This window comes from Chlorocebus sabaeus, chromosome 20 (genome assembly GCF_047675955.1).
Source record: "Chlorocebus sabaeus isolate Y175 chromosome 20, mChlSab1.0.hap1, whole genome shotgun sequence".
Taxonomy (NCBI): domain Eukaryota; kingdom Metazoa; phylum Chordata; class Mammalia; order Primates; family Cercopithecidae; genus Chlorocebus; species Chlorocebus sabaeus.
Window position 1 is genome coordinate 1,392,985 of NC_132923.1, and position 14,930 is coordinate 1,407,914.

The 14,930-nt window shown below is 37.5% G+C and overlaps 1 protein-coding gene across 2 annotated transcripts in view; it reads right to left on the reverse strand.

Annotated features, from left to right (window-relative positions):
* The window catches only part of ATF6 (activating transcription factor 6), a 188,473-nt gene that overhangs the window by 35,103 nt on the left and 138,440 nt on the right, over positions 1 to 14,930 (reverse strand). For both annotated transcript variants that reach the window (XM_007976372.3, XM_073008194.1), the window contains exon 15: positions 14,772 to 14,856. In XM_007976372.3, coding sequence (XP_007974563.3) covers positions 14,772 to 14,856 — 85 coding nt within the window. The remainder of the gene's footprint in view (positions 1 to 14,771; positions 14,857 to 14,930) is intronic.

Sequence of the window (14,930 nt, forward strand, 5' to 3'; positions counted from 1 at the left end):
GATCACATTTCCCACAAGGTTCTGTCCTATATAATAGTTAGAGCGAAAAAAAGAGATAGGTCCTAGGTATCTTCAAAGAAACTGCTTATATGGCTTTCCTGGCAATTCCTTTCCTAGCAATAAACTATTGTGCAGTTTACATTTGTCTCATTATTTAATCTAAATATTATATTTAAGACAGACATTTGTTTCTGTAAAATTAATAATACATATACAGGCAAATATCTCTATGAATACTTGGTTGAGTTCAAAGGCACTCAAGATACCCAAAGCAAGAATGCTTTCTCAACACAGGAACATATAACTAACAATCTGCATTTATATTTTCAATGTCAACATTCTAGATTCTTTTAAAAATATGGATTTCTTGGAACTCTCTTTTATTTGCAAAAGCTCAAGAGAAGGAATATTTCCTAATGTGAATGAAAACTACCATGGCTTTGGCATGTACATCTGTGAAATGACACTGGCCATCCTCAGCTTGCAGATGTCTTAAATAACAAAGAAAGTATCATGTAAGTGCTGACACACCTATATAACACTTCACAGAAAGTTATGATCCCCAGTGTTTCCAGTTGGTGTAATTGCAAAAGAGAGAACGCAGAGAAGTTGAACCTGTGCTTACTAAGCAATTCTTCTAAAACATAGAAACTTGCGATTATGTGAAGTGGCTCATCTTCTGACAAAGTGCAAGGTTCTTGATTTCCCCGCACAAAGATAAATCCATTATGAGGAGTTTAGTATTAAAAAATAAAAAAACACACAGACTTTGGAGAGTTAGTGGGAGGCTCAAACGAACTCTGTTGGCTTAAATAGATGCTGATCTCTAGTTTTTATTTGTTGAAAGCTAAACCATCTGTTTGAGTAGAAACAGATTTTTGCCACAAGGCAGAAAGAGTGAATGTGATCTCACTGAAAGCTAACAAGATTCTGAAGGTCACTTAGGTACAGGGGGCTCAGCAACTGGTTCCTTTGGGTCAAGGAAGTAACTATTCTAGAGAGTTCAATGCAAGCTGACTGAATCTAAACCTCTGGGGTCTTGTGAAGGTTCCTATAAACTAAATAATTAATTAGTAAATCAAATAAAATAAAGACAAACTATTCATGGAAAAATTACCCATGCAACTGCCAATAAATCATCAACACAATAAGCATTATTGGCAAAGTAATAACATTCCAAGTACATAAAGGCAGCTCTACCATTAACCTTATTTTTTCCACTTAAGAAATCTATTTCTACCTTACAGTAGAGAGTTGAGAAGAGGCTCTGCTAAGTGGGAGAAAATCTAATGGTTTGGGAAGAGTTAAAAATGGATACACTAATGACTTCAAGAAATAAGAGGGAAGTAAGGCCAATCAGAGGAAATGAGGGAGGCAAGATACAGCTATAGAACAGCTATTTTATGTGAATCATAAAAAAGCAAAAATTCCCCAACATCAAGTATATATTAAAAATTAAGTATCAGAGCATTTCTTTAGGCATGGGATGAAGAGATGACACACAGATAAATAAAAAAAATACAACACCTTCAAGGTAATTATCTTTGAGTGGTGTGAGATAAAGCCATAAATGAGAGGTGGTTACATTAAGGATGTTTAGTGGAGGAAAGACTATTTATTCTAGGACCTACAGAAGTATTCTAGTGGTCCAGAGAAGTAAAGCAAAAGTTTTGCGGAAGTGGTAGGATTTCAGCTGGATCTTAAAGGATGGGTAGGAGATAGCCTGGAGAGAAGAGGGTAGGCAATACAAGACATGGACACCACATGTGCAAAAAGAGTCAGAGTGATCTCTTTACACGTACATCAGATCAAGTCTCTTCACACCTCAAACTCCTCAGCACTTTCCCACTATATTGATAAATCACAACTCTTCACTGCAGCCTACAATTCCCTGTCTGATGTGGCCCTTATTTACCTTGCTGACCTGATCTCGTATCATTCCCACCTGTCGCTACTGGATCCTACTCTAGCCTTACTGGTCTTCTGACAAATCCTAAAACTAACACATTCTTTCTGGCCTCAGAGCTTCTGCTCTCTTGTTGCTCACTCTGCTTGGAATCTTCTGCCCCTTTGGCTCTTCACAGTTGATTCTTCTCATCCTTCAGATCTTGGTTTAACTGTTATCCTCTCACTATCCAATCAAAAAGGTCTTCTCTACCCCTGACTCCCACCATCATATTTCATCAAGGGACCATATTTATTTCTTTCTCCCAAATTGTCATAATCTGCAATTGTTTTGTTTGGATTATTAATTTTTTTTTTGTTTCCTTCCATCTCTTCCACTTAGAGGCTACAGAAAAGTACAAATCGTGGGTACCTTATTCAATGTTGGTACCTCCAGCTTTCGGCATAAAGGAGAATCAGTGAATGAGTATTTTTAAATGAACTAATGAATATAGATTCAAGGAACTGTTAGTAGAACAGTTTGGTTAGAATTGAGTTGAAAAGGTAATATGGGGACAGACTGTCCTGGGCCTTTGATGCCAGGCTAAAGCATTTGGATTTCATCTGATAGACACTGAAAATCTACTGCTGGCTCTTGAGAAGGATAATGATATAACAAAAGCAGTATGTAAGGATGACTCATCTTGGCAGCAGTATGCAGGGTGAATTGTAGGAATTAAGATGGAAAAATAATAAATTAGTGTGACCAGTTAAAATACTACTGCAACAATATAGACAAGAGGAACAATCTCAGTAATCCCAATCATGCCCAAGGCAAAACAAAGCAAAAAAAAAAAAAAAAAAAAAAAAAAAAAAAAACTAGGGAAAACAAGCAAAGAAAGAGGGCTCGTCTTTCTTTTCTCTGCAGATCCCCACTCTATATTTCTTGCTGCCCCATGCCTATCTCCATAAGCTTTGTATCTTGTAAAAGCATCAAGGTGGTGAATGAGAAGAAGTCTAAGGCAATACAACAGACGGAAAGGGACACTAACTTGCAAGGGGGCTGGTAGTATCTAACAAAATGGAAAGAAAAGGAAATTCAGCAGTCAAGAATTACTTGGTGGTATTCTGTTAGAAGAGATACACAAAAATATCCACCAATGCCATCTCTAATTCAAGATGCATAAATCTCACACTGTCCCTCCCATTTTATCCATTTCTTTGAATGGCAGTACTAGTCTCTCAGTGTTCTGGTCTCAAAATCATGGAATCAGTTTTTCCTTCTCTCTCCTTTGTAAATCATCAGCTGCCAAATGCTATAGATTTTTCCTTTGGAATTTCTTTGGAAATTTTTCCTTTCTTCCCATTCCAAGCTTTGAATCACCTCATCTTGAGATTGTTTCAAAGTATCGATCCTAGCTCGTCTTCTCTCTTCATTTTTTTCTACATACAATTCTCAGCCAGATTAATAATCTCTTAATAGAGTCTTCACTATGTTATTCTTATGTTTGATAGTTTAAAATTACTTCCTTAATTCATTAATGACCTAAATCATCTGGCTGCATCCCATGCAATAAATAAATATTTATTTCTCTTTTCAACATGAATCCTCTCTGTACTGTCTCTTCCCAGACACTTTGCTCAATTCCAATTTAGCACATGATGGAGTGCTGCATCAAGCAGCTGCTGCTTGGCCTTAGCCACTCTTAAGTTGTTGACTCAACACAGCAACTGGCTCATCACTGTGATTCTTTTCTGTGGACTTCATCACTGTGATTCTTTTCTGTGGACTTCTCAATATACTAAAACAAACAACAAAAAACAACTGATGGCCAGGCATGATGTAATCCCAGCACCTTGGGAGGCCGAGGGCGGACCTCTTAAGGCCAGGAGTTCAAGAGCAGCCTGGCCAACATGGGAAACCCAGTCTCTACTAAAAATACAAAACTTAGCTGGGCATGCTGATGGGTGCCTACAGTCCCAGCTACTCAGCAGACTCACTCGAACCCAGGAGGCAGAGGTTGCAGTGAGCCAAGATCACACCACTGCACTCCAACCTGGGTGACAGATTGAGACTCTGAAAAAGGAAAGGAAAGGGAAAGGGAAAGGGAAAGGGAAAGGAAAGAGAAGGGAAGAAAAGGGAAGGGAAATGGAAAGGGTAAGGGGAAGGGAAGGGAAAGGGAAAGGAAAGGGAAGGAAAAGGAAAGGGAAAGAGTAAGGGAAAGGGTAAGGGAAAGGGTAAGGGAAAGGGAAAGGGAAGCAGAAGGGGAAGGGGAAGTGGAAGGGGAAGGGAAGGAAAGGGAAAGGAAAGGGAAGCGGAAGGGGAAGGGAGTGAAAGGGAAAGGGAAGGAAAGGGAAAGGAAAAAGAAATGAAACAAAACGAAATGAAACGAAACCAGCTTATTTAAGCCAAATCTTAGGTTTGTGCAACTTACAGCTAGATGCTTTACACAAATACCTTACACTCTCTTTATCCTTTTATTCTAAATATCCTTGATAGCCCAGTTCAATTTTTATCTCCCAAGGTACCAACTGATGCTAGTGGTCAATATTCTATTATGTATCACGTTCTTCTAATTTTTGATTCTATACCATAGACATTGGGAATTTATATTACCTGGTACCTAACAGATCTCTTAAAAATTAATCAGCATATTGTTTCTGGTTTAGAATTGATCTAAATCATCGTTGTTGGTCCAGGCCTAACTGGTATCTTAGCATCAGTGTGGGGAAGTGAGCTAAAAAGGGATCTAAGGAATTCAGCCAAATTCCACCAAATTCTAAAGATAATTTGATTCATACTCTGCCTCTGTAGGTGATTGCCTTCTCTGTAGAAAACTGCCGAATCAGTTCAGGCCTCGGGTCTCTACAAAGGTAGTACCTATTGAAGTTAGTAGAGTAAATGTGAACTCTCATCTTTTACTTGCCAGTTGCACATAATTAGTGGATCTGTATATACATTTTGAGAGAAAAAAATTATTTTTTCAGGTGAATAGTGTGATTTTTCTCCTTTCCTCAGTAGAAATTCTTAGTATGGGAATTTTACTACTAGTTTTAGTAATGAGCCAAAAGTCAGAGAACTAAAGCTGGGCGCAGTGGCACATGCCTACAGTCCCAGCTACTTAGAGGGCTGAGGTGGGAGGATCACTTGAGTCCAGGAGCTCAGGTTTAGCCTGGGGAATATGACAAGATCCTGTCTCTTAAAAAAAAAAAGAAAAAAAAGGCCGGGTGCGGCGGCCCATGCCTGTAATCCCAGCACTTTGGGAGGCTGAGGCAGGCAGATCACGAGGTCAGGAGATCGAGACCATCCTGGCTAACACGGTGAAACCCCGTCTCTACTAAAAATATAAAAAATTAGCCAGGAGTAGTGACGGGTGCCTGTAGTCCCAGCTACTTGGGATGCTGAGGCAGGAGAATGGCGTAAACCTGGGAGGCGGAGGTTGCAGTGAGCTGAGATCGCGCCACTGTACTCCAGCCTGGGCAACAGAGTGAGACTCTGTCTCAAAAAAAAAATAAAAATAAAAAAATAAGACAGAGAGAGAAACAGAACTATGATTATGTATTTTTTAAAAAATTAAAACATAGTTTTAAGAGAACACTCAACTGTCTGGATGCAATTATATGAAATTGAAATGAAATGAATTACAATGAAAATGCAAGGTAGATAATACTTTTTTTTTTTAATAGACAACCTGCAGGCCTTTAAGGAGAAATAAACTGAGAAGAGTAAAAGGAAAAACTCTCAACCTGCTTAGGCAACCAGGCTGCTTGAGCAGAATTAATAGGACAGTTTCCAAATATATTTGCCTTGGGATAGCCATGTCCAGAAAACTGTGATCATCAAAAGCAGTTATATGAACATTCTTTTATTTTTAAAACCATCACATTTATTTGGTTGGTTTGCATCCTGCCCTTCTGTTACGACCTCTCCAACTAAAAATGTGTGGCATGTGCTGGCACTAGCATTTGCCACCATTGTTATTAAGCTGTTCTAGATTTTCTTCATATGTATGGAAATTACTTTGAGATTAAATATAATTACAGTTTAGCCTGGTAGTCATTTGTTCATCTATGTGGGCCCTTAATTCAAGTAACAGGTATAAACAGTTATTTTTATTACACATGTACCACACGAACAGGTACAAGGCACACAGAAGGGAACGGAAACAGTAAAAACAAATCAAGGAACATGTTGGCCAAATTACGAAACATATCTGCTGATGGCTTGTTCATAGAATTCATTCCCTTATGAAAGATATCTACACAATTTAGCTAGCTACCATTAAAAAAACAAATATATCTATCACTAAAAAATCAAACCAAAAAACCCCTCTTCTATGCTCTATCTTGTTCAATTACTTATCACGAGTGCAGAAAGGAAATGAGTAGTTTTACTACAACATAAGTAGAAATAATTTAAAAGCAGGAAATGTTAGCTTACAGTAACTACTAGTAGAACTTCCAAAATCCTTTAAAAAAAAAATCAGTAGCTTTTAATCCATCATCCACTGTTCCACCAACCATGCAATCATTTTTTAAAAATGCCTTTTCAAAAGCATACCTAGCATTGTATTTTTATTTCAATAATCTCCTGTGTGACAACTTCCTCAAAGAAAGACTTTTTCTTGCAGCTTCACTAATCTGTTTTCAACTGTCTTATGAAACAAAGGAATTTAAATAATAAACAGAATGCAAAGTAAAAAACAACAAATTACAAAAATAAAACTGACATGGAGAACACAGATGATGTGACTGGTGATTTCTAAATGGCATTAATTTCATACCCATATCCTACTCTCTTTAGCGATTTCTGAAACTTTTTTCCATGGCTCAAAACCACAAAGTATAATCATAATACATTACAGTTTAAGAACAGACATTGACCTGGAAATGTACTTTACCGTGCTCAAATTGGAAAATCAAATTCATCTTACAAATATCCCCATCCAGCGTATTACATAAACCAGTTGCTCAATAAAATCTGAATTTCTGTCTTCACTTTCTGTCCTTTCCCACCCTCTCCAAAATTTTACAAGCTCCACTTGAGTCAGAAAGAGGGATCATCCACAACTCATTTTTGTTTCCAAGTTATATGTAACTTTTAAACTCAGAAATGACAGAAAATGTATTTTATTCAACTTTCTCAAACCCTTACATGCTCAGAATGAACAACTCTCGTATTAGGGATATCCTCACAATGTCTCTGCTCTTTCAATAAACAGGTATTCAAACTTTTTGTGCCTATATAACTTAAACTCTTCAGATTATACATTATATAATTATAATATAATTTATCAAATCCATAAGTTTAATAAGCCAAAGAAATTTATTTCTGGGTCTTGAAGAATCCTATAGAATTATAGTTTCCTATAGGACAACTTTTTGCACAGTTTTATTTATAGAACGATTGCTGAAAAGGAGGCTAATAATTTCAGTTCACTCTGAACTCCAAATCTCAATGTGGTAGAAAGGTAGCCTAGGATATGTTTTAATTACGCTTGCAAAGATTAGACTAATCTGTGCTTGCCAACTATTGTTAATCACATAAAATATTATTAAACTAGTAAAATATTTTCAAGTGGTCACAAAGTAATCACCAAATAACATTTACCTTACTTAAATTCTTTTATTCAACAAACATATCTATCAAATTCAAATGACTTTATTATGTTATACTGTTCCCAATGAATCTGTACAACCTTATAGTGTAGGAATGAAGTGGTATAAAACCTATTTTAAATTTTAGAGTCCCAAATATTTTCAATCCTTGCACATCTGTCTTTAATATTGAATTAACAATTTAATTAATTGGAAGATATTTTACACAATGTATGTAAATCTTGGCTCTGCTATATAGTGGTTGTGTAAATGGTATGAATTACTTTCTTGAGGCATTATCTACAAAAAAATAAAGAGAATAAAAGTTGAGTATCCCTAATCCAAAAATCTGAAATGCAAATTCCTCCAAAATCTAAAACCTTTTGAGTGTTGACCTGATGATGCAAGTGGAAAATCCACACCTGACACCTTTATTTTCTGATGGTTCAACGTATATTAACTTTGTTTCATGAGCAAAATTGTTAAAAATTGTGTATAAAGGCTGGGCGCGGTGGCTCACGCCTGTAATGCCAGCATTTTGGGAGGCCAAGGCAGGCGGATCACAAGGTCAGGAGATCGAAACCATCCTGGCTAACATGGTGAAATCCCGTCTCTACTAAAAATACAAAAATTAGCTGGACATGGTGGTGGGCACCTCTAGTCCCAGCTACTCAGGAGGCTGAGGCAGGAGAATGGCGTGAACTTGGGAGGCGGAGCTTGCAGTGAGCCAAGATCGTGCCACTGCACTCCAACCTGGGCGACACAGCAAGACTCTGTCTCAAAAAAATAAAAATAAAAATAAAAATAAAAATAAAAATAAAAACAATATCCCTGATGAACATCAATGCAAATATCCTCAATAAAATACTGGCAAACCGACTCCAGCAGCACATCCAAAAGCTTATTCACCATGATCAAGTGGGCTTCATCCCTGGGATGCATGGCTGGTTCAACATATGCAAATCAATAAACATAATCCAACATATAAGCAGAACCAAACACAAAAACCACATGATTATCTCAATAGCTGCAGAAAAGGCCTTTGACAAAATTCAACACCCCTTCATGCTAAAAGCTCTCAATAAATTAGGTATTGATGGGACATATTTCAAAATAATAAGAGCTATTTATGACAAACCCACAGCCAATATCATACTGAATGGGCAAAAACTGGAAGCATTCCCCTTAAAAACTGGCACAAGACAGGGATGCCCTCTCTCACCACTCCTATTCAACATAGTGTTGGAAGTTCTGGCCAGGGCAATCAGGCAAGAGAAAGAAATAAAGGGTATTCAATTAGGAAAAGAGGAAGTCAAATTGTCCCTGTTTGCAGATGACATGATCATATATTTAGAAAACCCCATTGTCTCAGCCCAAAATCTCCTTGAGCTGATAAGCAACTTCAGCAAAGTCTCAGGACACAAAATCAACGTGCAAAAATCACAAGCATTCCTATACACCAATAACAGACAGAGAGCCAAATCATGAGTGAACTCCCATTCACAATTGCTTCAAAGAAAATAAAATACCTAGGAATCCAACTTACAAGGGATGTGAAGGACCTCTTCAAGAAGAACTACAAACCACTGCTCAACGAAATAAAAGAGGACACAAACAAATGGAAGAACATTCCATGCCCATAGATAGGAAAAATCAATATTGTGAAAATGGCCATACTGCCCAAGGTAATTTATAGATTCAATGTCATCCCCATCAAGCTACCAATGACTTTCTTCACAGAATTAGAAAAAACTAAAGTTCATATGGAACCAAAAAAGAGCCTGCATTGCCAAGTCAACCCTAAGCCAAAAGAACAAAGCTGGAGGCATCACACTACCTGACTTCAAACTATACTACAAGGCTACAGTAACCAAAACAGCATGGTACTGGTACCAAAACAGAGATAGTGACCAATGGAACAGAACAGAGCCCTCAGAAATAATACCACATATCTATAACCATCTGATCTTTGACAAACCTGACAAAAACAAGAAATGGGGAAAGGATTCCCTATTTAATAAATGGTGCTGGGAAAACTGGCTAGCCCTATGTAGAAAGCTGAAACTGGATCCCTTCCTTACACCTTATACAAAAATTAATTCAAGATGGATTAGAGACTTAAATATTAGACCTAAAACCATAAAAACTCTAAAAGAAAACCTAGGCAATACCACTCAGGACACAGGCATGGGCAAGGACTTCATGTGTAAAACACCAAAAGCAATGGCAACAAAGGCCAAAATTGACAAATGGGATCTAATTAAACTAAAGAGCTTCTGCACAGCAAAAGAAACTACCATCAGAGTGAATAGGCAACCTACAGAATGGGAGAAATTTTTTACAATCTACCCATCTGACAAAGGGATAATATCCAGAATCTACAAAGAACTTAAACAAATTTACAAGAAAAAATCAACTCCATCAAAAAGTGGGCATAGGATATGAACAGACACTTCTCAAAAGAAGACATTTATGCAGCCAACAGACACATGACAAAATGCTCATCATCACTCGCCATCAGAGAAATGCAAATCAAAACCAAAATGAGATACCATCTCACACCAGTTAGAATGGCGATCATTAAAAAGTCAGGAAACAACAGGTGCTGGAGAGGATGTGGAGAAACAGGAACACTTTTACACTGTTGGGACTGTAAACTAGTTCAACCATTGTGGAAGACAGTGTGGCAATTCCTCAAGGATCTAGAACTAGAAATACCATTTGACCCAGCCATCCCATTACTGGGTATATACCCAAAGGATTATAAATTGTGCTGCTATAAAATCACATGCACACATATGTTTATTGCAGCACTATTCACAATAGCAAAGACTTGGAACCAACCCAAATGTCCATCAATGACAGACTGCATTAAGAAAATGTGGCACATATACATCATGGAATACTATGCAGCCATAAAAAAGGATGAGTTCATGTCCTTTGCAGGGACATGGATGCAGCTGGAAACCATCATTCTCAGCAAACTATCGCAAGAACAGAAAACCAAACACCGCATGTTCTCACTCATAGGCGGGAATTGAACAATGAGAACACTTGGACACAGGAAGGGGAACATCACACACTGGGGCCTGTCGTGGGATGGGGGGAGGGGAAGGGATAGCATTAGGAGATATACCTAATGTAAATGACGAGTTAATGGGTGCAGCACACCAACATGGTACATGCATACATATGTAACAAACCTGCACGTTGTGCACATATACCCTAGAACTTAAAGTATAATAATAAAAAAAAAGAAAAAAAAATAAGAATTGGGTGGACTAAAAAAAGAGGGAATAGTTAGCTGTGTAAAATACTAACAGTATTTTACCTACAACCATCTGATCTTTGACAAACCTGACAAAAACAAGAAATGGGGAAAGGATTCCCTATATAAATACTAACGGTATTTTACACAGCTTACTATTAGCTATGTAAGAGGTCAAGGAAGATGACAACGGAGACATGACCTTTGACTTGGCAAGATATTTGTCATTGACTTCCCTTTGCAAGAGCATTTCAGTGGAGTGGAAGGGCAATGGCATTTTATGGAGTGAAATGGCAAAAGCTTGGTAAGGGTGAAAAGAAGACAAAATCGGAGGTAAGGAAGTAGAAGCAGTGAGTGTGAGTGAGTCTTTTGAGAGTTCTGCTCTAAAGGGTAACAGAGAAATACGATGTGAAGTCAAAGAAGTCTCCCTATACCAGAGGTAATAGTAATATTAAGACATTTTGGGCTGCATGCAGTGGCTCATGTCTGTAATCCTAGCACCTTGGGAGGCTGAGGCAGGAGGATCACTTGACTCTAGGAGTTCAAGACCAGCCTGGGCAACAGAGGGAGACTCTGTCTCTACAAATAATTTAAAAATTAGCTGGGAGTGGAATGTGCCTGTGTTCAGGAGCTACTCGGGAGGCTGAGGTGGGACAATTGCTTGAGCCCAGGAGGTGGAGGCTGGAGTGAGCCATGGGTCACGCTGCTGTACCTCAGCCTGGGAAACAAAGGGAGTCCCTCTCTTGAGGAAAAAAAAAAAGGACATTTGTATGCTGATGGGAATGACCCAGTAGAGAAGAAGGAACTGTATAAAAGAGGAATGGTATAAATGCAGAGTAAAGTCTTTGAGCATTGTGAGAGGTGCTAGGAGTCAGGGTCCAAAAGGAAGAAATTACCTTAGAAGTTGGCGATGATGTTTTAAGGACAATGGCAATGATGATTATTGCAGTAAAAGAGCAGCTAACCCCAAAATAGGCACTACTTAAAGCTTTTTTATTCATTTCACATCAACTCTTAGAAGAAGGTATTACTAATATCTTATTTTACAGATGAGGAAGCTGAGGTACAGAAAAGTTAATTAACTTGCCCAATGATACATATCTAGCAAGTAGCAAAGCAGGGATTTAGAACCCAATGGAAGAGACTTTTCTTTCAGTGCAACAAGAGGGAAGGCAGAGTTTGTGGGTGTAGATGCAGCTGGGCCGGTGGTAGTGGAAACATGACGTAGCTCTTGCATGATGACATCTGTTTTCTCAGTGTAGTATTTGGTGAGTTCATCAGCTGATGGAGTGGGGAGAGAGGATGTTGGAGTTTCGACAACAGGAGGTGAGAAATTCTTTTTTTCAGAGAGGGAAAGTGAATTTACTGGCAATGACTGGCAATATTAAATATCCCTTTGAAATTAATGGTCATAAATTTGAAGTGAATCTACTTGTTCTCACTGAAGGATACTTTCTAGCAATTTTCAGCTGCTTGAGACCAGGCATAGAGAGGAGAGCCGGGTTTACCTAGAGAGCAGTTTTTCCAAGAAAGTGGAACCTAAGAAGAAAGGAGCCAGGAAGTAAGGGGTGTTCACAAGAGAGTGGTGACAGTACAGGACCATGGAATTTAAGCTGGGTAAGGAGGAATGTATGGCCATTAAGGATGTGATGGACACAGAAAAGAAGTGGCAGGGTCAAAGGACTTTAGACTTGTGAGGTAAGAGAGTAGTTGGAGTGTGAGTTTTAAAGTAAGAGAGTAAGTAACAGTCAAGAGTGGGATGCCTGAAAAGGAGATTTCAAAGGGAGTGCTGCTATTGACGATGATAAGGTCTAGATTATGACCATGTGGATGGGAGGCTGAGGTGGCGCGGAAAAAAAGATGACTGGATCCAAAAAGGCTAGAGTACTAATGACTCCTCTATGCGGATGCTGAAGTTAGACAGCAGGATGACAGAGGCAGTGGAAGAGTCGTCAGTGGAGTAGATGACAGCAACAAATAAGGGTAAGAGGAGTAAAGTGTGATGTGACAGATTTGCAAGATGTTAAGGGGACTGAAGGAGAAAGAAGGAGAAATAATTTGAAAGTTGTAGTGGGAAGCAAGGATACCACCGACCCTGCTGCAGACTTTGAGGTATATGAGGAAGGGGAAAAAGTCAGGCTCTAATTTAAGAAGTAAAGAGACTGTTCAGAGAAAAGGCTGAGGATGTAGCATGGTACTTGAAACATGGTATATATTCAATCAATATTTCTTGAATTTGAATCTTAATTTTTTAATAGGAGCTTATCCTAAAAAGGGAAGTTTTTTTAAAAAAGACTATTTACAAGGAGTCTGAAACAGATTAAAAAGACAATGTTCCTCTAATGACTAGATTTTCCAAATCCATGAAAGGCTCCTCTTCAAAAATCAGTCACCTTGCCAAGATAAACATAGTCAAACAGCATCTTGTTGGTTTTGGCTTAATATAAATAGATAGCTCACTGTTATAAAATAAGACCAGGAATTCTCTTGCATAAGAACCCAATATCAGAAGAACAAAATTCAGTGAATTCTGCCTTGATAAAACTCAGAAAACAGCCTTTCTGAGCATAAGCTGACCCTTTAGTCTATTATAGTTTAGGCAGAGAAACTTAGGTACCTACAGATTGAGAATAAGTGAGACTTCCTAAATACATTCTTTGGAATGTAATAAAATGCACTTTGGAATATATTCTTCTTCGGGTAGTAATACAATTATTCCATGAGTAACCTGAGAGGTATGTCTTTACTGAAGAAAGAGATGTTCTTCTCAATGTTATCATTTTTCTTAAACTTGTTCTGAATGTCTTTGTAGTGCTAAGTAAATATTGTAATTTTTTATGCTTTAACAAAAAACCCATTTATGTTTATGTCTATAAAGTTACTTCCTAAGCATTTCTAATAAGCTGTCTATATACAGCTCATGAAATTCTATAGTCCTCTATGGTCTTAAAATGTACGATGAATATTACTTTTCCCCTAAAGACTAAATTTTATTGAAACTTATCTGGAATCTCCCCAAAATTCTAGTGTTTTGTTTTATAATTGTATTTGAAGGTTTAATTATTATTTATCAATCAAAATGGGAACTGGTTCAACTGCAGGTTAGTTCAAAGGGCTTTTTGTTTTCGTCTTCTTCATATACTATGAGGTTTTTGCTACCAGACAGAAAATGTACTAGTACCTCCATTATGTGAGATACACGAACTTGAAAAAGATGGCCAACTCTCTGATTTTCAATATGATGTGTCAGAGAAAGCAATGAGTCGATAACACACACTGTGCTCATTTATAATCCATAGCTGGTAATGCGAGTGAGTTATTTCTCTTCTCCATGAAGAATCAAGCTGGAAGTAATATCTGCTTCACTAGATTTCTTAGTACCCCACATATTACTTATGTGACTTTCTCTTTGGAGTACAGTGATTTTTGGGCTTGTCTTTTTTTCCTTCTAAACTATAAGCAGGTATACTATGCCTTAACATCTGTGCATTATATTACTATTTGTATTTTGCTTAATGTCCAGTGCTAGTAATAGAACAAAATACAACAGTAATACTATCAATATCAAACTCGTCAGTATTATCAACTAAACATAAATAAGCCAGGCTTCTGTGGCAAGGTCTAGGATGGTATCAACATTTAGGTAACACAGGAAACTGCTTTGAGTTCCAAAAATCTGATTTACAAATTCACTGTCAGAACACAGCAGCGGCTTCTTACACTACATTTATGACTAGAAAGGTCCCAGATGCAAGTCTGTAGAGGAGTCAAGATGCTAGCTTTTCCAATTCTGTAAGTAAAAGAGAGATACTTTTTCTTTTAGGGATGTAGTAATTTTTAAGTAAAGAATAATGGATTTTAAAAATAATATTTTTGTGAAAACAGTGGAGAAATGTTTCAGAAATAATGTATGGATATATACTCATTTAACTGAACATTTTAAATGTCTTTGAATTAATGAAGAGAATCTTGGTTAAACAAAGAAATCTCATGTTGTTCATAAAGCAGAATTTCAACTTACCATTTATGTTTATTGCTGGTAACACAATTGACATTTTTGGTCTTGTGGTCTTGTTATGGGTGGTAGCTGGTAACAGCAGGTGATCCTAAAATTAACAAAGAACAATCTGTTATATATAACAACTGGCTTAGTCCTACAACAGGTCAAATTCAGGGTTTC